The sequence below is a fragment of the Neofelis nebulosa genome, chromosome 2, assembly GCF_028018385.1.
Source record: "Neofelis nebulosa isolate mNeoNeb1 chromosome 2, mNeoNeb1.pri, whole genome shotgun sequence".
NCBI lineage: Eukaryota > Metazoa > Chordata > Mammalia > Carnivora > Felidae > Neofelis > Neofelis nebulosa.
Window position 1 is genome coordinate 7,569,638 of NC_080783.1, and position 26,030 is coordinate 7,595,667.

The 26,030-nt window shown below is 52.2% G+C and overlaps 1 protein-coding gene across 6 annotated transcripts in view; it reads right to left on the reverse strand.

Annotated features, from left to right (window-relative positions):
- Positions 1–26,030, reverse strand: part of DIS3L2 (DIS3 like 3'-5' exoribonuclease 2) — a 346,483-nt gene that overhangs the window by 17,910 nt on the left and 302,543 nt on the right. For all 6 annotated transcript variants that reach the window (XM_058701221.1, XM_058701232.1, XM_058701212.1 and 3 more), the window contains one exon: positions 24,011–24,090. In XM_058701221.1, coding sequence (XP_058557204.1) covers positions 24,011–24,090 — 80 coding nt within the window. The remainder of the gene's footprint in view (positions 1–24,010; positions 24,091–26,030) is intronic.

Sequence of the window (26,030 nt, forward strand, 5' to 3'; positions counted from 1 at the left end):
AGCAGGGCCACCCCCCTAGCCACACAGCCACAAAAGGCTCTAAGAAAATCAGAACAACGGCTGTTCTTAGGCTGGGCTTTCTATGTACACGACCAGAGTGTGGCAGGGCCGTGATCTGGAGACCGGCCTTTCGGACTCCAAAGTCTGTCCTCTGCCCACGACCTGTAGGTGCGAACTGCCAGGGTACCTGAGGCCCAGGCCTGCCTGGTGCAAACGGAGGAAAGGGTGATATGTCCAGGAGAAAAGGGTTTTCTAGAACGAGCAAAATGGGAACCTGAGACTTTAGGCAAGCTAAAGGCTCCTCAGCCATGAAGAGGGAATCTGTGTTTCAATGTCCCCATGCACCCTGGCGATCAAGGCCTGCAGAAGCTGGGGGCTACGTGGATGGGCTGTCCAGGCCTGCAAGGCTTGTGGAGGCTCAGCTGGGGGGCTTGTGGTGGGTGCGGTGAGTGGTCCATGGGCTGCATCTCTACCCGGATGTTGCCATCAGCCCCCATCCACTGAGCCCAGTCATGCCAACCTCCTGTGTGTGTGTGCCCGGTCTGAGGCTGTGGGGAAGAAGGGCAGGTGGAAAGCGCAGGAAGGATGTGCACCAGTGCGGGGACATGATCAGGGTGATCTGACTGTGAAACTGCCTTGGGACACTGCCTGGGCACACTGTGCAAGAGTTCTAGTCTCTGAAGAGGCACCCGTTGGGTGGGTTCCTCATCACCTGAACACGCAATTTATTTATGCCTTGTAAGGAAAGCCAAGAGTGAGCCACGATCCCAGCCACGCTGTGGGTGCCATCAGCTTCCTCAAAGACAGTTCATCTTGTAAAAGCTTTTGGACCCAAAGGTCTAGAACTGGGGGTCATCCTGGAGCCAGAGCTTCTAGCCTTTAATGCTTGAGGCTGCTGGGGATGGGGCAGGGCTGCTGGTCTGAGGGTCCTCTGCTCGATCCAGCCCAGACAGGGGTCCAGGGCTTGATTATGCCTCTAGCTCTGGGCGGGCACAAATCTTATGCTCTCACACTACGGCCTTACGCTGGCTTCTGCACGTTCTACCCTCAACTCCTCACAGCCCACTCATGCCTGTCCAACACCAACCTGTCTCTGGCTGGCTCACACAGCTCTATTTACCTTAATTTCCAGGGCCTACAGCAGTATCGGGCATACAGTAAGCACTCTCCAAATGGATGTTCTTATCTGCGATTGTCTGTCTATGCAAGACCAATACCTTATACTTCTGTGGCCCTTTATGCTGTTTTCACAAGCTTTTGACCCCTCATTGTTCATCTGAGCAAAGGGAGGCTCAGACAGGCTGAGTGACTCCTCCAAGCTCACAGACCAAGGACACATAGGCCCCGCCCACTGCCTTTTCCTCAGGTCACCCTGTCACCTGCGGGAAGCTCCCTGAGGACTGGGCAGCAGGGATTTCTTGGTGGTGCCCGACCGAGGGTTCTGCTGACAGTGGGGACTCGGCACAGAGGCTGCCCTGAGGCCACACTGGTACCGGGGGGAACAGGAAGCAGTGGTGGTCGGCCCCATCACTACGGTCCTTCCTCCTAACTGTCAAGGGCTTCCTCTCCCTTCAGCAAGGGTTGCAGCAGCCACAGAGCCAAGGCCATTCATCCTGGCCTGGTGTTTCACCTCCCCAGCAACCCCGGAGGGATGGAGCCCCTTCCCAGGGCTGCTCCCTGCCCGTGTCTGAAGCTGGCCACACTGGGCGGGCAAACACGTGAGGCCACCTGCAGGCCTGGCTGGGTTGGGACATTTCTATAATCTTGGAAGTCTTCTTTACAGCGCTGGCTTGGCCTTTGCCTCTTTCCTGCTCCGGGGGACAAAGGGCAGGAATCAGAATTACCCGTACGTCACCAGTTCTCCCAAGGAAATGCTTCCCCCCATCTGTGTCGGGGCTCAGGCCCCCTCTCGCGTCTCGGTGTTGCCATTGGATGAGCACGTTTGGTTCTACTGCTTTAGTCCCCCGGGACCCCCTCCCCCCACCTCCAGTCACTAACTAAAGGCTCAAAGGTTCTGCCTATCTCAGCTGCAGCCTCCTTTTTGCAAACACTACCGCCCACCTGCAGAAGCGTGCTGGCCCACCGGCTCAGAAGGCGGGGCAGAGCTGTCCACGGTGCCATGGCCATCTTGACCCTTAGACGCTCTGGTCCGAACGCCCGGGTTGGGAGCCACCACTTGGCAAGCCTCGTACAAGCCTTTCTGGCCTGTCCCAAGAGGGGATTCTCACCCTAGACTATGAGTTGGGCAAAGAGTCCGGGCACTTTTCGTGCCTACCCCGGTGAGTTCCATACTGTCAGAAAAATCTCCAACAGTCTGGTTGCTCAGTCCCTTGGCCAGCCTCACTGCAGTCAGGGTCCTGGGAGGGGCCGAGCCCTGAGAGAGATCTGCCTTCTAGCATCGCAGGCTGCGGCTCCTTTGGCTCCTGGCTTCAGCCTGGCTCCCCCACCAAGTCATGGGGAAATGGGCACCCCGGGCTTCCTTTTGGGCGCTGGGCACCCAGACTCTCTAGGACTGCTCCTAGGCTCCTGTAATACGCCCTCTGCCGGCCACGCCCTAGTGCACCTTCTCCGCTCAGTCGCACTGAGTTTTCAAGGCTTGGAGTTTTTGCAACCATCTCCACTGAGGCTGGTTTTCCTGTCTGGGGACCAGGCCTCCCCTGTCTCTGTATCCCATGGCCAAGGGCACATGTAGGTGCTGATAAAGTGCTTGGGGAATAAACGAGGCATTTCGGAGACATGAATACTCCACAGAAAATGCTGAGGGGAAAACGAGGCCCATGTTTGGAGGCGGAAGGGGAGACGGCAGGAGGGCCTGGGAGTGGGTTACAGCTCCTGCAGCTTCCCTTCAGCTTACCCCCTCCCCCCCCCCCCGCCCCCCACCAAGGACAGCTGTGCATGAACTTGGCAGACAGAACCTGAAATGACTTCTGCCAGCCTGATGAGACATACTGAATCTGCTCTAATGAAATCCTACTTGCCTGCAGGTGGTTATTGCTTAGATCCGACACAGGGTGATGGTGTGGCCAGGGCTCATTTGTTGGTCACCTGACAAATGAATACTCTTGTCCAAAGGCAGCCTGCCTCCTCTAAATATGAAACCAAGCAGATTATTTAAAAAAAAAAACAAAAACAAAAAAAACCCTCTCCCCTCCAGGCTGATTCCACTGAACTAACACTTGTCTTATCACCCACTGGGATGTGGTATGTTGAGTCTGGCAGAGGTCTTCATTAGCTAAGTGACTTTTAAAATATTGACCCACCGTTTTATGAACTAGGCTCAGAGTGGTTTAAATGGATATGTTCCTGTCCAGAGCCTCTGGGCTTCCCCAGCATTATAATGCCTCTGCCTGGGCAACCTCCAGGACATACTGAGGCACTGGCTTTCCCTCTGAAGGGTGGGTGGGGGCCAGCAAGGGGACTGCTGGTTTTCCTCCCCATCTCTACCCTCTGTCTCTGGGCCAATGAAAGCTCTCAGATATAGGCTGTGCCAGACTTCAGCCCTTTCCAGGTGCTACCCTCAACTTGACCTGAGACCCAAGGCCAGAACAATTTGGGTTAGGCCCTCTGTCCCTCCAGGTGAGCCGGGTCAGCCATAAGTCAGACGGTGAGGTCAGCAGATGTCAAAGCCTGACTGGATCCAATGGTTTCACTTTCCTGAGCTGCCGCTCCGAGTCCATCTTGGGGGGCCCTGTTTATCCAGGATTTGGAGATGCTCTAAGAACGCTGGGCACCTGGGATGCTGACCTGACCCTCTGTGTCAGCATGGCCTTCCGGCAGCTTCTTTACAGGTAGCTTAGGCCGGGCCTGGGCAGCCAGCCATTCATGACTGGCCTAGGGTTAGGCCCAGTCTGTTCCGTTCAGGCCTCTCTCAGGGTGAGAACTGCTCTTCCTGGAAGAGGCCACGGCACCCAGGGCTCTCTGGCCTCAGACGGACTGTCCCCATCTGGGGAGAGGCCCCGTCCAGTGCCCTACAGGGCCTACGTGGTTCCCCGACTACAGCTGCCCTCCCATGACCAGGCCTCTCATCTCGCCATGCAGCTACTGCGGCGGGGAGAGTGACCGTACTCCCTGGTTAATGGTGTCATGCTTGTCCACTTACATACGGTCCACAAGTCTCTGTGAAACTCAAGCCCCGTTCCTCATACGTCCCATCTGTGTACTGGTGGTGTTACTGCTTAATGGTCGTTTGCGACGACAGACAGACCGGATGCTAATTCTGCCAGGACGTCCTTGCAGGCAGTGTGCAGATCTCAGTGGTTCCACGGCCGGCCTCGCACGGAGACTGGGTGCTGCTCCTCGCCCTGTGCCTGTCTGCCTGGGAATGGCTGCAGCCAGCCGTGCCGGGATGAGTGGCTCTCACCCTGCTGAGCGTCCAGGCAAGCTGCACCCACCAGCCCGGCCCTGAGGGTTTTGTGGGAGAAGCGGCATGGTCACTGCGCATGGGCACGTGCACTGTGCAAGGGCTGTGAACGGAGCAAACGCACCCCTGTGCTAGATCTCCCGGAGGTACTGGGAGAGGCATTCGGGGTGGGGTGGGCAGAACCATTCTCCTTCCATCCATAAGTCTCTCAGTCCACCAAGCCTGACGAGAGAGAACACGGCCCTGTTGAACCAGGTCACCAGGGCCTGGCCAGCCTCCTCTCTCCTGGCTCCTGTCTCCCGCTCTCATCCGGCCACCCTCCACAGAGAGACTGCCTCCCCTGGGTGGGCTGGGCTTCACCGGACCTGACGCCCTGCAGGGCCTCCCACACCAACACCCCAAAATCACGGGCACCTGGCAGCACGGCCTGTCCCACACGGGACGCGCACATCACTGGGAGCCTGCTCTCCACACCCTTTGCGCACCTCCGCCATGGCCTTTGTCACTGCTCAAGAACGTGGTTTGAGATACCTGCCTTCCCCGACGGGCCCTGCGCTTCGGGGAGGAGGGCCTTTCTCACTGCCTGTGGCAGCATAACAGCTGACACTAGCAGGTGCCCGATACAGTCTGCTGGATTAGCAAAGGAAAGGTGTCTAGGTCTGGGCTGAAAACGCCTGGGAACTGGTTCTCTAAGACACGAGGCACGTGGGCAGGCCTCGGGGCCCCTGCTGGCACGTAACACAATTCTGAATACACTGTGGTTTCCTGATGATTTCTGTGGTTCCCCTGCTCTGGCCATCTTTATCAGGGCTCTGACCAGTGCTGGCCTCAAGCCTCCTCGGAGGCTGGGTGTGGACGAGAAGGATGCCCGAGGGGGACGGGAGCGCTCCCTGTGGGCGGGCAGCTTTGCTTTCTAACTGGGCACAGCAGCAGTCACAGCCTCCTTCTTGCCTGTTAAAGCCGAGAAGGAAAGGCAGGGAGCCGTCCACCGCGTGCTGCCTGGGCAACTGTAGGCAGGTCAGCCTCTCTAACCTCCACTATCTACGCCACAGAGCTCCTCTCGTGAGGATTAAAAAAGAGAAAGTCTCTCAGGGCCTGGCATGCTGTTAAGTGCTCCATAAATATTAATTACTATTACCATGAAAACCTTAAGGTGACAAGAGTCTGGTGTTACTCAAAAAAAGAAATGTTAGGAACACAGAACACGAGCGGGAGAAGAGCAGGAACAGCCAGCTTCACGGAGACAGTCACGTGGTGTTTGCTGGGCAGAGAGCACGTCGCTGCCCTTGGCTACGGACGATGAACACACACTCACCCCACCCCCCATCAGAAGTTTCTTAGAGTCCTAAGCTGGTTCTTCCCTGGGGCTCCCGCAGCGGTGCCCTTAGCACTTGGGGCAGTGGGTCCCTGAGAGGGCCGAGGAAGGTGGTTTCACAAGCATTCCCACCCTCTACCCCCCAAAACGTTCCTATCCCATTACAAGGAGTTCATGGGTCACGAAGCGAAAGGCAGCTTCAGGCCACAACCGAGTACTGGATCTGAGGAGACAAGTGGGCACATAATCGACATAAGAGTTAATTTTCATGACACCACTGGTTGGAAGATATGCTAGGAAAAAGGCCCAAAGAAGGGAAGGATTCCTTTAGCTTCAGGAACAGAACACTGAGGAATCAGATTTTTTTTTAGAATATTTGACTCAAAAGCTGGTGGCCCGTTCAATGGTGTGTCATGTACACTGAAGAAGAATGAGAGCAAACTTATTTAGATGAAACCAGACGGTGGCTGGAAGTGAGGAAGAGCCTCCTAAAATGACAGGTGCACCAAATAATTCAGTTCACGGCTGATTTTTACAAGCACAACAGGGGCGCCTGGGTGGCTCAGTCGGCTAAGCATCTGACTTCGGCTCAGGTCACGATCTCACGGTTCATGAATTCAAGCCCCCTATCGGGATCTATGCTGGGGCTCAGAGCCTGGAGCCTGAGTCGGATTCTGTGTCTCCCTCTCTCTCTCTGCCCCTCCCCTGCTCACGCTCTGTCTCCCTCTGTCTCAAAAACAAATAGAAACATTAAAAAAAGAAATAAAAGCGCAACATTATCGCGCTTATCTGGAACTCCACCACATGTGACCTTGAGTATTCGGTGCACGGGGCAGAAGCAGGAAATAAGCAACAAAGCCTGTGAGTGGCTGACACAGGGGCTAGAGCCAGGCGTCCAACGTGGCCCACGGGGAGTCCTCCTGTGCTCCTCACCCAGAGCCTTTCCTCTTCTTGAATGACACTTCTAACCACTCAACTCAGCTCCCTGGTTCCACACCCCCACGGGGCCTCATGCTCCTGGGCAGCAGTGAAGTGACAACGTGCCCTGCCTGACACAGGCAGATGGGGCAGGGACCAGGAAGGTCGAGTGACAGCACGCAGCACCACAGGGCATTTAGTGTGGAGGAAAAGGGCACCGCACGGTGTGGCAGACCCCAAGGAAAACACTTTTATATCACGATATAAACACGGTAGATAATCCCACGTTATTAGAAAGGGTCACGTTTAGGTCCAGTTAACACTATTAAAGCGAACAGCAGGTGCGACAATTAAAACCAATTTTTGGTGCTTGCAAGGACAAATCTCTTTCCAGGCGAAAACATGGTTCTAGAGAATAGATCCTTAGGTTCCAGACTGCTCAGACATTAAGGTACTCGTCTAAAAGATCACAGCTGTGTCACACACCAGCGAGAAGATACCCCAGACGTGCAGTGAGGAGGCCATGCGACAGTCAGGGCTCCCAGGACACAGAGAGCGGCACCCCGGCATTCAGAGAGGGGGTTGGTGACGGGCGGGCGTGGTACCCCTGCCTCCGTGGGCCTCGCTTCCAAGTGCTCCCTGCAGCCCGTCACAGGGTGACGCGAGGGGGTCCTCGGCCCCCAGAAATGCGCTGTGTCCTCTGTCATCGCAGCCCACTCTCATGGCTGGCACTCACGCCCCCGTGACTGTCGTGGGCTTCGGGGGCGGACCCTGCGTCTCGCTCATCTTCCACATGGAGCCCGGCCTGGCAGTGCCTGGCAGGTCCTTGGGGCAGACATGGGGTCATGTGAGGTCGGCTTGGGGGCAGCTCCTGGTCAGTGGAGTGGTGCACGTGGTGCGTTCTGGGTCTCGGGGAGGCCTTGCTCCGCTGGGTTCTGTGAGCAGCTGCGTCAGTTGGCCACTTCCCGTCACATGACTCAATGGCCAGGAGCTGGGAGCCTGCTCTGAGTCCCTCTGTGGGATCTTTCCTCAGCTGGGCGCCCGCCACAGAAGCAGCGTGCTCAGAAGGGAGAGTAAATCATGTTCAATTCCTCTTCAATAAATGAGGCAGCCTCTAAGTGATTTATATCAATTGATGGCCTTTGTCATCAAGCACAGCAATTCCTTCAGGCTCTGGAGGCTTCCTGCCCAACCACCGAGAAAAAGCCACAATGCCCCAGAGAGCCGGGGAGTGGCAGTGGAGACAGATCGGGAACACTTCCCTACAGAGAGCACGGCCAAAAGCTGAGCGAGCCAAGCACGTTCTGGTTACCTGCCAGGCAGCTGCAGGAGGTGACAGCCACGGGCACCTTTCTTTAGGCTCGGAGCCAGCATGCAATCCTGTGGCTTGTTTTTTGCATGGGCTAACCTCCCTGAGAGGATCTCAGGCCTCTGCGGCCTGGGCTCTGGACTTCCATGTGCCCAAGAGAGGGTGTTTATGCAGAAGCGCTTGCTACTCTAAGTATCCAAACACGCCCTGGAGTCGGGCGCAGCCCAGCGGCGTGGAGGAAGCTGGAGGTGATGTGTCACATGCCAGGAACTGAGTGGGCATATTCATCAAACAGGGGACTGGCCCGAACATCGCCAGCCTCTTCTAGATCCCCCTCAAGTCTTGGAAAGGGACAGGCCTCCTTGGGTTTAAAAACTGCCCGGTTGAGCTATCAGCCCATAAAGCTAGCCTTAGGGGTAAAAGAGCAGTCCTCCCTACAGGGATGTGGAGAAAGAGACCTGAGTCGTGCCAGAAAATTCTGAAAAAGGTATGGATATGGCAGGTAGAGATCTAGAGAAAACAAATACGCTAATTCTCTCTTCCTGGTCAAAGCAGGTCACCACATGCTAAAAACAACAACTGCAGGGCTCCAAGGCCCACTGGGCCGCTGCGGCCCCAGAAGGCCCCCTAGTATGGAGAGGCTGAAGTCCACTGCAGACGGCGAGTCAAGGGAAATGCAAAGTTGTACCAAGGACACTGAATTCGAGAAGGAGAAAAAGTTGTTTGCTTAATGTAACCCTGTGCTAAATCAACCAAAGAAACATTTACTCTCCTTAGGAAGGTCTTTGAGAGTTTCAAAGTATTTAGTTTCGAGAGTTCTTGGTGTCCTAGAATTTTCCGTCTTGCAGGGAAATCTCACGGGTCATTCTTGGGTACTTATTTGGGCTGTAAAAGGAGGGGTGTGAGAATAACGGGGGCACTCGCCCTGAGCAGGTAGGCCCAGGGAGCCCTTGCCAGCCCGGGTTGTTTGGGTTTGGGTCTCTACCCTCCCTGCACTCTTCCTTCCTCTCTGCACATCTCAGCACAGAAAGGTTCTGAGTCTCTGCGCAAGATTCGCAATCCTCCAATTAGGACAGCTGACACTTTTAAAAAGGGCTTAAGCATACAGTTCGAGCCCACAATGCAAGCTGCCTGACTGGGAGGAAAGCTCTCGGTCCCCACCTCCCATCCCCTGGCATCAGACAGGAGCTCAAGTGGCAGAAGCCAGGGAAGGCCCTGGCCTGGTGGGTGGCTCAACAGGTGGCTGAGGAGAGCTGCAGGTACAGCCCCCAGGGTCTCAGGCGAGCAGGGAGGGTGCCTGTCAGTGTGAGACTCACAGCTGCCCAAGTTCGCTTCCGTGGCAATGGAAGTCAGAGAAAGGTCGGATGGGGGCAGATGACGGTGATATGAGGAGATTTGTAGGAGGAGAGAGAAAAGATGTCAAATATACCTGTGAGGTGGTTTAACAATACTTCTCTTGGAAATCTGTGACAGAAGTGATATTTTTGTGACCTTGGGGGTTTGACATTCAATATTCTACCAGGCATCGTGGGAGTGGTAAGAACAGTCTGGGCTCTGGGTCTGACAACCTGTTTGAATCCCTGGTCGGCTACAGGTCCTTCCGTAGAATGCACAAGGCAAAACTTCCCTCACAAAGTTAAAATGAGATGTGGTCTTGTGGCAAACATTGGGTTTCTGTTCTCTCGAATGAAAATACTGATTCCATTCACCTAGCTCCTGGCCTATAGACCACCACCGCCACGTTTTAAACCTAAAAGTATTTCCAAACCGAAAGCTCCTCTTGGGGAAAAGGAAAATCAAATGTACGCTAAAGGCAATTCCAGGGTGAGTGAGTCTGTGGTAAAAACTTCTCTTTCTGAAAACGTAACAGAAGATGATGGGGGAACAGAAGGGCAAAAAAATAGTTACAAACAGAGAGGGAGGGAGGCAAACCATAAGAGACTCTTAAGTGCAGAGAACAAACTGAGGGTGGATGGGGGTTTTAGGGGAGAGGGAGAAATGGGTGGTGGGCATTGAGGAGGGCACCTGCTGGGATGAGCACCGGGCGTTGTATGGAAGTGATGAACCATGGGAATCTACCCCAAAACCAAGAGCACAGTTTACACACAGTATGTTAGTCAATTTGACAACAAATTATATTAAAAAAAAAACAAACCCAAAACTCCTCTCTCTGTGACCGGGGACAAGACACGGATACCTGTTATCATCACTTCCATTAAACACTGTACAGGGCAATAATGTAAAAAAAAAAAAAAAAAAAAAAAAAAACATAGTATGAGAATCAGGAAGGAAAAAGTAAAACTGTCACTATTTGCAGATGACATGAACGGGTATATAAAAAATAAAAAAGGATCTATAAACAAATTGTCCAGGTTTAGTAAATAAATTTAGCAAGACCACTGGATACAGGGTCAATACAAATAAGTTGTATTTCCATATATCAGCAACAAGGAAAAAAGGAAATTCATAAATACCTAAATAAATTTATATGAATACCTAAATTCATAAATACATTTAAAACACTATGATAAACATCAAATGCCTAGGAGTAATCTAACACAAGATGAGTAAGACTTCTACACAGAAAATTATAAGACAATATTGAGAAAAATTAAAGATATAAACAGATATCTAAAGAAGATATAAATAAAGAACAGGATATACCACATTTGCAGAGTAGAAGACCCAGTATCTTAAAAGCACCATAAAATCCCCAGTTGATTTGTAGATGCAAAGCAATCTCAATATAAATCCCAGCAAGTTTCTGTGCATGTGTGTGGCAACTGGCATGTGTGTGGCAATCTGATTCTTTTTCCTTTTTAAATTTTTTTTAACGTTTATTTATTTTTGAGACAGAGAGAGAGCATGAACGGGGGAGGGTCAGAGAGAGAGGGAGACATGGAATCTGAAACAGGCTCCAGGCTCTGAGCTGCCAGCACAGAGCCTGACACAGGGCTCGAACTCACGGACTGTGAGATCATGACCTGAGCTGGAGTCGGACGCTTAACCGACTGAGCCACCCAGGTGCCCCGGCAATCTGATTCTAATATTTATATGGAAATGGAAAGGGCCAAGAACAGCCTGGATGTCCTTCACAGAAGAGGAAAAGGTGGAATATGTAGCTCTACCGGAGAGCAAGACTTTTAACAAAGGTGCAATAACAAAGACATTGGCACGAGAGTAGACGTTCAGATCCGTGAAATGAAACGGAGTGCAGAAACTGACCCGTGCGTTTATGGACCCTTCACTTCTGACAAAAGTGGCACTGTAAGGGCAGTGGGGAAAGTCATTTTACAAATGATGCTGGTTCAGTTAGATAAACATGTGGGGAAAATGAAACTTTTATACCATATTCAAAAATCAATTCTTTTTAGGGGCGCCTGGGTGGCGCAGTCGGTTAAGCGTCCGACTTCAGCCAGGTCACGATCTCGCGGTCCGTGAGTTCGAGCCCCGCGTCAGGCTCTGGGCTGATGGCTCGGAGCCTGGAGCCTGTTTCCGATTCTGTGTCTCCCTCTCTCTCTGCCCCTCCCCCGTTCATGCTCTGTCTCTCTCTGTCCCAAAAATAAATAAAAAAAAAAAAAAAAAAAAAAAATCAATTCTTTTTAGAAAAAACAATTTTTTTTTTACATTTATTTTTCACAGAGAGAGAGAGAGACAGAGCACAGGTTGGGGAGGGGCAGAGAGAGAATGAGACACAGACTCTGAAGCAGGCTCCAGGCTCTGAGCTGTCAGCATAGAGCCCATCGTGGGGCTCAAACTCACAAACCTTGAGATCGTGACCTGAGCCGAAGTCAGACGCTTAACTGAGCCACCCAGGCGCCCCCATCAAAAATCAATTCTGATTACATTATAGATGTCAAATAGAAAGGGTGACACCATAGAGCTTCTAGAAAACAATGCAGGGAAATTTTGATGGTGAATTTTGTGTCAATTTGACTGGCAGGGGAATGCCCAGATTAAAATGATTTCTAGCCTGTCCGGGAGGGTGTTTCTGGCATGTTTATAAGCATCTGAGTCAGTGGAGTCAGTAAAACTGACCTCCCTCCCAAATGTGGGTGGCCGAATAGAACAAAAGGCAGAGGAAGGAGGAATTCATCCCTCTTCCCCCATCTCACTGCTCAGGCAAGGCGTCTTATCTCTTCTTCTCCTGTCCTCAGGCTGGAGTTGACACCACTGACTTTGCTGGTTTTCAGACCTTCAGACTCTGCCAGGTTACCACCAGTTTTCCTGGTTCTCCAGCTACTAGATGGCAGGTCATGGGCCTTCTCAGTCTCTACAATCACATGAGCTGATTCTTCACAATAAATCTCATTTTATATAAATATCAATATCAGTGTACTATATGGATTCTGGTTCCCTGGAGAACCCTGATACAAACAAGTCTTTAGCATTTTGCTACAGGTTTCTTAAATGGGATGTAAAAGAATTAACAGTAAAGAAAAAGATTGCTACGCTGAACATCGAAATGGACTATATTGAAGTGTTCGCTAAAATTCCGCCAAGAAGAGTAAAAGAGCACGCTACCGAGTAGAAGATATTTGCAACATGTATAACCAACAAAGGACTCAGAATAGACAGAACAATCAATCAACAAGAAAAACAGAAAACCCAGTAGAAAACTAGGCATGAAATTTGGAAAGGCGCTCTGCTGAATGGCCACTGCTCGTGTGTTAAATGGGTACAACCACTTGGGAAGATTGTTTGGCAGTATCCGCGAAAGGGGCTATTTTTTCTGTGGCTCAGCAACTTCATTCCTAGGTACGTCCTCAAGAGAAATGCATGGGTATAATCATCAAAAACATGTACAAGCAGAATGATTTATAATAACTCTAACTGGAAACAACCCAACACTAACTGAATTCACGTACACTGACAACTCGTGATGGATTTACACAAAGTCTTCCAGTGATGAAAATGCACAGACGTGGCTAGATGAGGCAACAAAGACGAACTCTCACAAACATAATGCTGGAAGAAAAAAACCAGACACGGAGGAGAGTATACTCAATGATTCCATTCATCTAAAGTTCAAGGCCAGGCTAGACGCATCTACACTGTTAGAAGTTATGATGTGGATTCCTCTTGGGAGGAGAGGTGGGCAGGAGGGAAGCTCCCAGGGGCTGAAATGTTCAATTTCTTCACTTGGGTCATGCTTACGTGGGTTTGCTCATGTCTAGCGCTCCTCTGATCCAGGTGAACACAATTTGAGCCCTTTTCCTATGCACGTCACAGTTCCAAAAGAAGTTTTCTAAGTGAATTTATCGTAGACATCTATTTTCACTATTTCCAGTGTGCGCACTGTGGAAGACACCAGTGGGGTGGATGTTAAGTCCCCCTCCACGTTACGACGTGGATTGGCGTGCCCGCACACACGCACTGACATGTCGGCACAACCTCCCCACTGTGGCTGGCGCCCACATTTTCTCACTCTGATCAGTTCTGGCCTTAGAAAGCCAGCAGGAACTAGGCGGCTAGTGGTTTCTATTAGGGCTCGGCACCCTGGCCCGGCCGCATGGGAAACCTCTGCTCAGGAGATTCAATCCTCTAAAGCATGACTTCAGGCTCCCTGCCTCTCCAACTCTCTCAGTAGGTAGAGAAAGCATGCTGACTCAAATGAGCTTCTCCCTGCCCTGGCCACCTGTGGGTTGCTTTCCATTTGTGGGAGACGGGGTGGCTGTAACCCGGGGGTAATGTCGGCCAGCCAGGAGGCAGCCACGCTGACCCAGGCCTTGCTGCCCTTGCTGCCACGGACCCAAGGGCGGTCCGGCATCACTCTGTGAAGCGGACCCAAGCCCCGCCTCCGCCATGTATCACGTGGGCGAGGTGGTATCCCAGGGAGAAGGCTGCCGGCTCTACCTCTGGCTTATAGCTTGACCTTGGGCAGGGCACCGCTCAGGGAATCGGTTTCCCTCCCAAAAGAATGGGAGTGTTCATCCCGCCTTCCCTTTCTATAGGGAAATCTGAGGTCAAACGAACACCGCACTTTGGCATCCCAGGTGTCCTTGTTGCTGTGTGGAGTGAGGTGGCGGGAGGGGCCGGCGAGCCACCCACCATCTCTCTGCACGGTGTGGAAGGGAGAGAAGCGTACCCCCCACCGATCACCATCTCGATGACAGCAGCTTAAGACCAGGTACGCCTGCGTTGCGCCAGGCTGAAGGCTGTGATGGGGAACGGTGAGCTCACCACCTGCACTGGAAGTCGCCACCTCCAATGGCACGAGACAGCTGCCGGCCTGCTCCCACGAGGTCACCCCTGGCACTTCCCTCTGGTTGCCATGCCTCCAACGTCCCTCCTCCCCCTGAGTTTCCAGCTCCCCTTTCTCCTAAGCAAGGGTTTCACCGGAACGAGAAGGGCTTTCTTCAGGCAGAGCGGGCAGTGTCGGTGGGAGGTCTGGGGTCTCTCGGGTAACCTGCTCAGCCTGAGGAACTGGCATCAGGTCCCAGGTGCAGACATGAAGTGTCATTTCCACAGCACCGGGAAGTGTTGGTGTTGGTTTGAAGTTGTCGGGGCTGCCGGGAAATACCCCCTCTGCTTATTTGAGGTGAAGGAAGAACCAGAACCCAGCAGAGGGAAACGAATTCCGCTCGCGTTGTAGCCAGGAGACCCCGCTCTCTCGCCTGCCCCGGCGTGGCAGCTGTGAAGAGGCAGACCTCCTGCCACCAGTGCGTAAGCTGCCTTACCGCTGGGCTGCAGCCCCCCCCAACCCGCCACTGCATTGGTGCGGAGCCCCACCTCCCGAGGGCTGCTCCCAGCTAGTGACCGTGACCTCTCTGACACGGTGACTCTGGCTCGGTGACTTCCCGTAGACTTGGCTGCGGCCTCAGACCCTTCCTAGCTAGTCCTTCTCCTTCCCCCTCCTCCACAGGGGCCGGACTTGCATCGAGGTCTGAAGACTCCCTCCCTGCCCTCTCCTGCCTTCTTCCCTTCTACTGATGCCGTCCTGGCACCTGCCTGTCGGCAGATCTGAGCTAACACGAGCAGTACTGCAGTGGACACAAGAAAACACACAGAAAGAGGGAGTCTGGGGACTGCTCACTCACTACCTGGCAGGCAGAGGGGCCGCTCTCCTGAGTGCTGCCAGGGGGCATGGAGAGTGCCTGGCACAAAATGGCGGCCAGACCGCTCACAGATTTTGCCAGCGGTGACCTGGGAAAAAGCTTTTGCTTGACCTGGTGTCAGGTCAAGCATTTGAAAGCCTGGGAGGCGTGGTGTCCACCAGGACAGTGAAGTTGGCTGGTGACCGTGAGGTATGCCGATGCCCAGGGACAATGGCAGACTGCGTGTCCTCGGTCAGAGGAGGAGAAGTGGAACAGCCAGAGGGGCCTCTTTGGCAGCTTGCAAAAACATGGCGACGCTTCCCTCGGGAGGCTGGCAGTGTCCCTGTGCTGGAAGACACGCACAGGTCCTCCTCTCTCCCCAGGAGCATCCCCTACCTTCTTTCTGGGCTGCCAGGCCCCTGACTAGGGTTAAGTGCCAGGATGACAGACATGCTGGGGATGTACTGGGCCGGATAAGGGAGGAAAGAGATGATACACAGAGAGTGAGAATGAGCCAGCCGGACTTGAGGGTCTTGACCAAAGGGGCCAGGAGATCAGAGGAGAGGAGGAAGAATTCACGGATTTGGGGTATTTCATGGGATGTACAATTTAGCACCTTGGCAAAGACCCCAGGGGGTGGGGCACACTTGCTCCTGGGGTGGCCCTGGGAAGCCCAGAGAAAATGATACTAAGGCCGAGTGATGTGGAAAGGCATGGACTGTCCTGGCGACAGCAGAGGCAGGAAGAGAGAGGCTGAGGGAAGGGGCCGTGCAGAAGACCCAGCAGGGGCCCACGTTCTGTGGGAGCACCTGCGGGACACTCCTTTACCAGGGTCATCGGCACTGCACCGGTGAGAGGGACACCAGATCACTAAGGAGTCTGCTGGCAGCCTTCCTCTGTAGACCAGAGAGGACAACGGGGTGGGGGGTGGGGGGTGGGAGGCAGCCACAGAGCTGGGCTCATTAACACTCGTCGGGATGACGGTGCCTGAGGAACTGGAGGTCAGGGGTAACGAGGCCTGGGCCCCTCTGAACCCCCAGGGCCAGCTCCTGCCAGGGTTCTTTAGACTCCAAGTGTGCAGGGGCCAGCAGATGAGAGGAGCAGTCATCTCGGGGGGGGGGGGGGCGGGGGGGGGCGGGGGGGGGGGAGAAGGGAGGGATAATCAACTCAGATCAGAGGAGGCGCAGGCAGGGAGGAATGTGGAACTTGGGGACCTTCCTGGTGCTCCCTTGCTCCACTGTGAACAGACGTACAGACATATGTGCCAACGCTGGCTTGAGAAGGATATGACAGCCAAGGGCTCAGAGACCTCACGATGCAGGTTTGGGTCAAACCACCAGCTAAGCTGCCAAGACCTGCTGAGGCGCTGGCTGAGGGTGAGAAGAATTTGGGAGGGACACTGGGGGGAGAGGGAGGGGAGGAGCAGCGGGGGCCCCAAGTCCCACTCCAGTAATGGAGGCAGCTTGTTCCAGTAGTTTCTCCCGTGGAATCTCCTCCTTGGGAAGAGGCAGGAGCCGCAGGGGAGTTGCTCCCCACGGTGGAGGGCAGAGGCGGATCTGTGCGGTGCAAAGGGTGGGCTGGGGCCGCCACGAGGAGCGCGGCAGGGATCTCCACGCAGGACGGCTCCCACAGGATGGGAGGTTCCGCCAATATGCAACACCGGTTCGAGGCGGCTCCACTGGCCTGGCTGAGCCTTGCCCGCCGGCCCTCCTTTCCTCTCCGCCTCCTTCACAGGGGCAGGCTGTGCCTGCTCGTGTTTCCTCCCTTCATCCCCCTGTACCTTTCTCACACTTGATCCTGTCCGGGAGGCTACTTGTCAGTGGACCTGAGCTGACCTGGCATGTCCTCCGTGATGAAAACAAGAGAGCAGGGAGAGAATCCCAGTGTGATGCTAAGCTCAGCCCGCTGGGTCCGCTCTGACCGTGCAGAGTGTCTTGAGACCAAGAATGCTGAGCCGGCCAGTCCCCTGGGGCAGCCCATCGCGTCAGGGGGTCCTCAGGTCCAGAAAGTACTATGTGCCCAGGGGCTGGGGGAAAAGCATCCAGGTGGGCTGGCAGGCTCCCAGGGCCCTGCCTCGGCCCTGGCTGTTGCCAGAAAGGCCAGTGGCCTGAGTGATGAAGTGCCCAGGGGCTGCAGGGAGCAGAGGACGCGAGGACCAGTGCTGCCCTCTCTTTTGGAAGGCTGCAGTGCCGCTGTCCTTCGGTGTGGGTTTATGAAGGTGGGAAGGCACATCAGTTGAGGAAAATCAAGCTTCCCACAGGGAAGCTTTCTCAGACACCTCCAGGTGTTGGCTACCTGATATGGGTTTCAAGGTGCCAAAATGAGTCATCTGGCTAGTCAGAACAAACAGAAGATTTAGTTTCGTTAGTTCAGCGAACTAAGCTGTCCCACTGGCTGTGGGCGTCAAGGGAGTCTCCGGACCAGGGTGAGCCACGGGGAGGGTACAGGTGAGCACTGCGCCAATGGCCACCTCACGCGTCACCTCATTCCACTCTCCCCCAACCCGGAGACGTGTTGTCATCTTCACGTTCTCAACGGAGAGGCCGCGTCCCAGAGGGGACAATGACCTGCCCTGGAGGATGACTGGCAAAACTCAAATTTATGGTGACGAGTCAGGAGTTCCTTCTATCAGACCAGGCTGTCCACTCCCCCCAGGGGTCCGCAGGGATGGGAAAGCCCAGAATTTCCCAGACCGAGAGCTTCTGGGGCAGGCCTGCCAAGGAGAGGCTGGAACCAGAACCCCCCAAGATTTATGTTGTGGAGAGAAAGGCAGGTGGTGCAAAGGCACAGCATGGGCTTTGGACTCGGCTTAGCGCTGGGGTAAAATCCAGGCTCTGCTCTTGACCACAGTGTGACCTTGAGCAAGGTAACTGCTCTCTCTCTCTCTTTTTTTAAATCTGTAAAATTATGAAAATAAGATCTGTCTTGAATGGTTTTGAAATTGAAAATGACCCAGGTAAGCCCAGAGCCCCATGTTGGTGATCTGTGGGCATTTAGGAGGTGGTAGCTCCTATCACCGTTACGCTGCATGGATCAGAAACTTGAGAGGGCCTGGCATGGTTAATGCTCTTCGTAATTATCACTAGGCCTCACTATCCAAGCGAAAAACGGGAAGCAGTTGATGTAAATAACATATTTACAGAGTTAAATAAAATTTTTGCAGCTTCTTTGTTCTACATGTTAGTTCTTCAGAATTTATAAACTATCCAGTAAGATAGTTTTCCCTGATGTCGTGAGTAATTTATCCTTATCATAATTGTACAACAAATAAAAAGACAAAGGCTGGAAAGAGATTTGACTCCCTTGTAGCCAGGTTCCTTCTCTAAAAGATTAAGTTAGGTCCCCCCACCCACTCCCTTCGTCCAGTATTGGTTGCCAGGTCCTGGGCTAGGCGATGGGGGCACTGAAATGAACAAAACAAGGCCCCGACCTTACAAGGGCCCAGCCTGGTGGAAGCATTCAGAACCAATGCCTGAGCTACACCGTACTGTGCGGAACGCCGAAGTGGAACCAGACAAGTGAGGCACGGGACCACGGAGAAGGGACATTGGCCTCAGCTTCAGTGACGGCTGTTAGGGCTGGAATGGCTTCCCGGAAGAAGTGATACTTGGCTGAGAGTGGAAGGAGAGGCAGATGGGTGGGAAAAGGGCTGTGGGAAAGAGTGGGGTTCTAGAAACAGGGAACGGCGCAGTCGCACAGAGACATATCGCACATGAGAGGCCCAAGGTGGTCTGGTGGGGGTGGGATACTGGAGCAGGCCAGGGCCTGATGGCAGAGCTGTCTTGCTGGTGATGGAGGCCCAGCCCCTTCCATTAGCCCATCAGCCTCTGGGGGTCATGTGAGTGTTCACAGGGCCCAAGACTACACTGGTACCTAGCAGCAACTCTCAGTATGCTTGCTGAATGAGTGAGTATTCAGATTCACACTTTCAAAAGTTCATCCAGACTTCTGCTTCTGACAAGACGGTAGACCGAACTGATGTGGGCCTTGTTCCCAACACAAACACAGAGAAAAGACAGATGAAGTAGACGACAAGAATAATTTAAATACAAAACTGAGCATGAGAGACTAACGGGAAAATTCCCAGGTACCTGAACTACAGAGCGAATGAAGTCAAAGGCAGAATCTTCATCATGGCAACTGAGGCTGGGATCATCAAACTCTGATATAGTTACAGGAGCTGGGATTTTAATGCCCACGGAAGGTAGAAGGCCAGGCTGGGGACCTGGAACTGGGAGCCTCACGGAACGCCAGGGGTCTAGGAAGGGCCACTGGCCATCAAACAGGGCCCAGGGAGACCCTTCTCACAGCCCAGAGGAGGTCTGTGTGTGGTGTGGAGCGGAGGTTTCTCTGCAGAAAGGAGACCCCAAGCCCGCACTGCGTGTGGGTAAGGAGGCTGAATATACACCACCCAGGTTCTGGGAATCTTGAGCCAAGAGGTTCACACCAAACTGGCTGAGCCTCTGGAACTTGGGGTCCCGGAAGAACTAATGCCAAGGCGATGAAAACACACATCCGCAACCCATCGGCTCCCACGGTGAAAACGATCCCTACTTCAGATGGTCTCCTGATAAAGACTGAACCACCACCGCGAGCCACCATGAAGGCGAGGCTTCAGACACAACATGTGGGAGAATTGGTACCCTTAAGACTAGAAATAATCGAACACTTGAAAGAGGCTATATGGATAAACAGAATAAATGAAGACACGAAAGGAACAGAAACCATAATAAAAACTAGGATGCTAAAAAACAAAAAATAAAAAATAACAGGCTGATTTTAAAAAGCTCTGAAGAGAACTCCTAAAAATTAAAAATAAAAACGAAACCCTCAAATTTGGAAGGTGTAGTAAACAGCTGATTATGAATAGCTACAAGGAGATTTGTAAACTCGAAAACAGATGTTTTCGAGGAAGTGCCAGAATACAGCACTGGCAGAAAAGGAGATGGGAAAAGGAGAGGAAAGACAGAATAACATGGCAGGTTTCTAACAGGAGTTCTAGAAGGAGAGATCGGAGAGAATCAAAGAGATAGCAGAGAAGAGTTTCTGGAATGGGAAGAACGACACTGAATCCCCAGCAACGTGATAAAGACGGATCTACTCAGACTGAATGCAGTAAAACTGCGGAAGCCCAAAGACAAAAATAAAGTCTCAAAAGCCACCAGAACAAAAGGCCACGTGAAGCTCTCTCAGCTGCAGAGGAGACAGGCACCCGTGTGGTGCTCCAAAGTCCCACAGCACTTGGCTCCCCCGCCTCCGCCCCACGAAGAGGCATCCGCATCACCCTGGTGGGGCTGCCATGTGGTCTGGGGTTGACACAAACCCCTCGAGGCTGTGGAGTAGGTCCAAGTCACCGTTGTCACCGTTTGTGCCTGCTACCTAGCACAGCACGTGGTGTGGAGCAGGGGCCAAGGGAATACATAATAGATCTCATGAAGCACTTATTTGCTTTTTTGGGTCTGTTCCGCTCTGTGAAGAGATCTCCAAACCCCAGTGTGAGAAACACAACTCTTGATCAGTCCCGGATTCACTGGATTGCATGTTAAAGGCGGTGAAGCTTTCTGCAACAGGAAAAAAGAAGGTGGTCCCCAGGTCTATGGTGCTGACTGGTAGTACCTGTTGGGGTCGGGTTGCGGAGAGACCTCACATCTCTTAGGTGCAGCTTTGAACAGCTTTTGGGAGGCTGACGACATGATCTGAGTGAAAAGCTTTACTCCTCTAACCCCAGGCACAATAGGACAGCTTCTTTCCTCTAATGACCTCAAAGCTTTAAGAATGTTTATGTGAACCGTGCCCTCCAGCTCAAGAAGAGGCAGGGTCCAAGTCCGGCCACATATGGACAAGTCCCAGGGCCTGTCCTTGGAACTCAGTGGCAAGTATGAGTCCCTTTATGCAGATGGAGAACGGGATGACATCAAGCCCCAAATCAGGACTACCAGGATGTTCCAGGGAAGGAAGCATCCAGGGAAAGCGTCCAGGGTAAGGGTAAGAGTGTCCAGGGGAAATAAAAGCAGAGTGCCTATTTTCAGGGCCGCTCCATTAAAAAAAATTTTTTTTTGTTTATGTATTTATTTTGAGAGAGAGAACATGAGTGCACGTGAGCGGGGGAGGGCAGAGAGAGGGAGAGAGAGGGAGAGAGAATCCCAAGTAGGCTCTGCACTGTCAGTGTGGAGCCCAACGTGGGGCTCCATCTCACGACCTGAACTGTGAGATCATGACCTGAGCCAGAATCAAGAGTCAGATGCTTAACCAACTGAGCCGCCCTAGTGCCCCAGGGCCGCTCCATTTGAAAGGCAAGACCACTGGGGAGAGCCATCCAACAGCCTCCATACTCACTCACAACACCTTCTTTATTGACAGATTGAATGTGGCAGAGATAAATACTAAAATGACTACGAATTATACTGTGGGACATACCCAGATAAAAGTAGTCATTTCAATAACTAATTGTACCAAACAAATAGTCAGATGCCAAGCTAATTCTTTCACATACAGAACCTCATCTCTCTGCTGCTCTTGAATTCATGTTATTGGCTGAGACAACATGGGCCCCTTAGGGCCTGGGGCAAAATATCCTCATTTCCTGAACACCACTGTTATACAAATACTGGGATTGAGGCACTCCAGGGGAAATGACCCTAAAAGTGAACAGAGAAATACAGGGCAGCGCCTAGGGGAGAGGAGAAAGTCACAGTCAAGTTCACGGGATTCTCCATGCTTCACTTCACAATTCACACATGGGGAGAGGAGTCTGCCTTTAGACAGAGTGCATCGCACAGAGCTGAGGGCCGTCAAAGACATGTGCGCCAGCCCCTTCCCTTCTCAGTACTCTGTTAGCTGCAGCGACAGCTCGCGGACGCAGCCCTGCCAGCACTGGGAAAATAGAACAGAATGGAAGTCATGAGATACATTCTGTTTGGGAAGGAGAGGCAATCAACACTTCTGTGGGCACTTTATACGATAGGCTGTGATGATGTCTTTACCATGTCAGTCCAATCCCCATGACGATCATTCCCCCAGTTACGGCAGAAGGTATCATTAGTCCCATTGTTCTTAACAGATGAAGAAACCGGAGGCTCAGACCTTAAGAAATTTGTCCACAAATTGAGAATGAACCTTCAGACTGCCTCCAACATGAGCCAGAGAGAACCACAGAGAGGAGTCGCTGAGGCATTTGATGGCCATAGTTTCCCGGATCGTGGCTCCTATCTGCTTTCCTACATAAATGCTTTCAGTTACACATCTCTGGGGGCCAAAGCTTACCAATATTTACACCCCCTAAATTCTCCTCTTACGTTGCTTACTCTGAAAACATGCTAGGCGTTGGGGATTAGGCCAAGGAACAGAACTAGGCTATCTTTTCCTCTCGGCTCCAAAGACTACCTAAGCTGTGGCTGCCGTTGCACCTCTGAACTGCTAAGACATGAACCTAAAGGAAGGAAGGCCGGTGTCATCCTCCCACTGGACAAAAACGCTGCCAACCTTTTTCCCAAAGAGGAGGGAGCAGGTCAGAATTGGAGTCTGTAAACCTTCCGGGCTGAAAGATGGGTTTCTGCCGCCACGGTCTGTGTGCACGGATGAGGCTGCCGTTCGCTGCCACCAGGCAAAGCACCGGCCCGGGGAGCGCAGGCTGGCACGGACGGCAGCTTATGGCTGATGTTTCTCTTACTCCCTGGAGACGCTCGCACTTGCCACCAAGGAACTCATTCAGTTGTCCCCACCAGTCCCTGGACCTGAGAAGCCCAGCCCTGCTGCTCTGATGAATTAAGCATTATGAGAAGCTGTGACGGTATCTCTGACAAAATGGCCTAGAAACTCTGGAACTCCAGAAACAGCGCCATCCAAGAGGACAGACGGTGGTGGGGTCAGAGGGCGCTTGGCCAGTCTTTCCTAAAAGACTAATTTGGTAGGAATGGAGGGTATGCAACACTTACTGTGGCATCCTCTAAAGATAAATTACAAACAAGAATAACGCCCTGAGGGTAATACGAATGGAGATTTGGTCATGAAGGCACCCGGTTGACCCATCTTCCACCCATAACAGAGCAAGAGTTCTTCAGGAAGACCCAAGTTTCTCTTCTGGAACGTATAGTTCCACTGGCATGTGCCCATTCAATTCCTTCCACTGGGTAAAATTAAACGCCCAGATAGTTAAACAATTAGTCCTCGAGTCCACGTTGAAACCGTTGTCATTGACTGGGGTTCCCAAAAGCAGCAACTTGGGACAACAACTGTTGTTCGTCTGTTCTCTTCCTAGAGTAAATGTGATCGTGCGGACTCTTCCTCACACAGCTGTGGCAAGTGCCCTTGGGCAAGTTACATTCCCTAGACTTTAGCTTCGGCAAACATGACAATGATAACAATGAACAAACAACTCTTCGGGTTGCTATGAGGATTAAGTGGGATAATGTCATGTCCCCAGTAGTGTGCCTGACACACAGTAGGTAGGTGCTCACTAGTAGCTGCCGTCGTTGTCCATCATCATCACTGTCATTGTCATCATCGGGCACTCGCCACCACTTTCACGGCCTCACAGGCAAAACTACGTGGTTAGAGAGGCAGTCTGTGGGGAAGTGGAGAGGTGCTATACAAGTATGCCAGGCGCCACCTTGCTAATCATAAGATCACCGACTGAGATCTCCGTAAGTACCCAGAAACCCCCCAATTACAAAACTCGCAAGGTAGGCTAACACAGCAAAACCTGTCCACATACGTGTAGTCAGACGGAACGACAGCAAGAGCTGAAGTCACACCGTGAATCAAGTTAGCAAGGACATTGTTGGAGACGGAGTGGGGGTGGGTCCAGAGGAAAGCTGGAGCCTGGGAAGGAAGGTCTGCTTCTGCATATATGTCTAATACATCCCATACGAGTACTTCCAGTCCCGTCTTTAGGAGCCAGATAGATTTTACAGGAGAAATACTTTTGTGCCAGCTATTTGCTAACAGAGTCCCCAAAGTGTGGTTCTCTTCCCGACAATCCCTTTGTCTGAGAGGTCCAGTGTAAGGCAGCCCCTAGGCGCTGCCTCTCCAGGACATGGTGAGGTGACCCTCCTTCCCACCGGGTGGCTTACTTGTTGCTGTCACGGTACTCGTAGATGTGACATCCTTGAGGCAATCCAGTCTCGTGATCCAGAGTGAAAGCAAGTTTTAGCTGGAGAGAGAGAGAAGAGAAAAATAATTAAGTCTAGGCTGCATGTTTTATTCATTCGGACGGCTGAAATGAAAAAAAAAAAAGCAAAATCACATTCCCTCCAGCTGACATGTTGTGGAGAACCCGGGCCTGCCACCTCTGGGAAGAGCCATGCCTTACGGGCCACTGTCATCAGTGAGGACTGCTACTGGACTCTGCTTATTCATTTAGCAGGTAACCGATTATTTACTAAGCACTTACTTTGTGCCAGACACTGAGCTAGCTGATGGGGAAAGAGCAGTGAAGAGAGGCAGAGAGGGGCCTCCTTCATGGTAGAGGCAGCAGATAATCAATTCATACGAATGAGTGAATGAATGAATATCAAGCTTCCAATTAATACAGGTTCTCTGAAGCAGGAAAAAGACTCCCCCCGCATTTCGACAGAAGTAAATAACCTGACTGGGAAGGAGGGAAGGAGGAGGGGGTTAACTAAATTATGGGGGTGGAGGATGGGGAGAAAAGGAGATTCTCGCTGGCAGAGAGCACAGCATGTACAGAGGCCCTGATGCAGGAGTCCGGGCACTGAAGGGTAGCTGGTAAGCCAGAACCCAGTAGGTACAGGGGACATGGTGATCAGTGATGCTGCAGAGGGAGGCCAGGGCAGAACTTGCGGAACCTCGCTGGCCCCCTTAGAATTACCCGAATAGCAAAAGAAAAGCCTTTGGTGAGGAATGGGTAGATGACATGATCAAAATTAGGTTTTATTATTATTTTTTTAATTTTTTTTTAACGTTTATTTATTTTTGAGACAGAGAGAGACAGAGCATGAACAAGGGAGGGGCACAGAGAGAGGGAGACACAGAGTCTGAAATAGGCTCCAGGCTCTGAGCGGTCAGCACAGAGCCCGACGCGGGGCTCGAACTCACGGACCGTGAGATCATGACCTGAGCCGAAGTCGGACACTTAACCGACGGAGCCACCCAGGCGCCCCATAGGTTTTAAAGATCTCTCTGGCTACTGTGTAGACAGCAGGCTGTAGGGTAGAGCAGGAGGCCACCCAGCAGTGTGGGTGAGCAGTGATGGGGGCTGGGGCTAAAGGGTTGGGGAGGGGGCCCAAGAGGGAGAGAAAAATGGACAATTTAAGAATCTACCTTAGAAGTAAATGTTGAGGGGTACTTGGGTGGCTCAGTTGGTTAAGCATCCAACTCTTGATCTCAGCTCAGGTCATGATCTTACAGTTTGTGAGATGGAGCCCCGCGTTGGGCTCTGTGCTGACAGCACAGAGCCTGCTTGGGATTCTCTCTCTCCCTCTCTCTCTGCCTCTCCTAGCTCTCTCTCTGTCTCAAAAATAAATAAACTTCAAAAAAAGAAGTAAATTCTGAGAAGTAGAGGTGACAGGACATGCAGGGTTCCATGTTGGGGAGTGGTGAGGATGGAAAAGAAGAAATCAAGGACAGTTCAAGTTTTTGACTTGAACAATCACTCAGGCGACTGTTCCATTGCTGAATCTGGGGGTGGCTAGAAAGCCACAAGTTTGATTTTGGACATATTAACTTTGAGGCACTCAGTAGCTTTCTCTGATTAGGGACGACCAGGAACGAGAATCTGGTAATGAGGTCTTGGTTTCTTTCTGGATTCTGGAGGGGAGTGCTCAGGTGAGTGCAGAGCTCCATCTGGGTTGCTGGGAAGCAAGAACTCAGGGAGGTTGTGCGTGTCCTGCTAGAGTGGAGTTGGATATGGCAGCTTTAACATTTCTAGACCTAGAGCCAATTACTAGATTTACAAATTCACTGGGTTTTTAAAGCGCCAGGGAAATTTTAACTAAAATTAACTGCACATTAGGAGGGTACATTATTATAAATTTTTTTTTTTTTTTTTTTTAACTGCAAGGCTGTTAACACAGATCTGCATCATTAGATGCTGGACGATTTTTCTCTTCCTTAGAGGGAAACAAGCTTGGA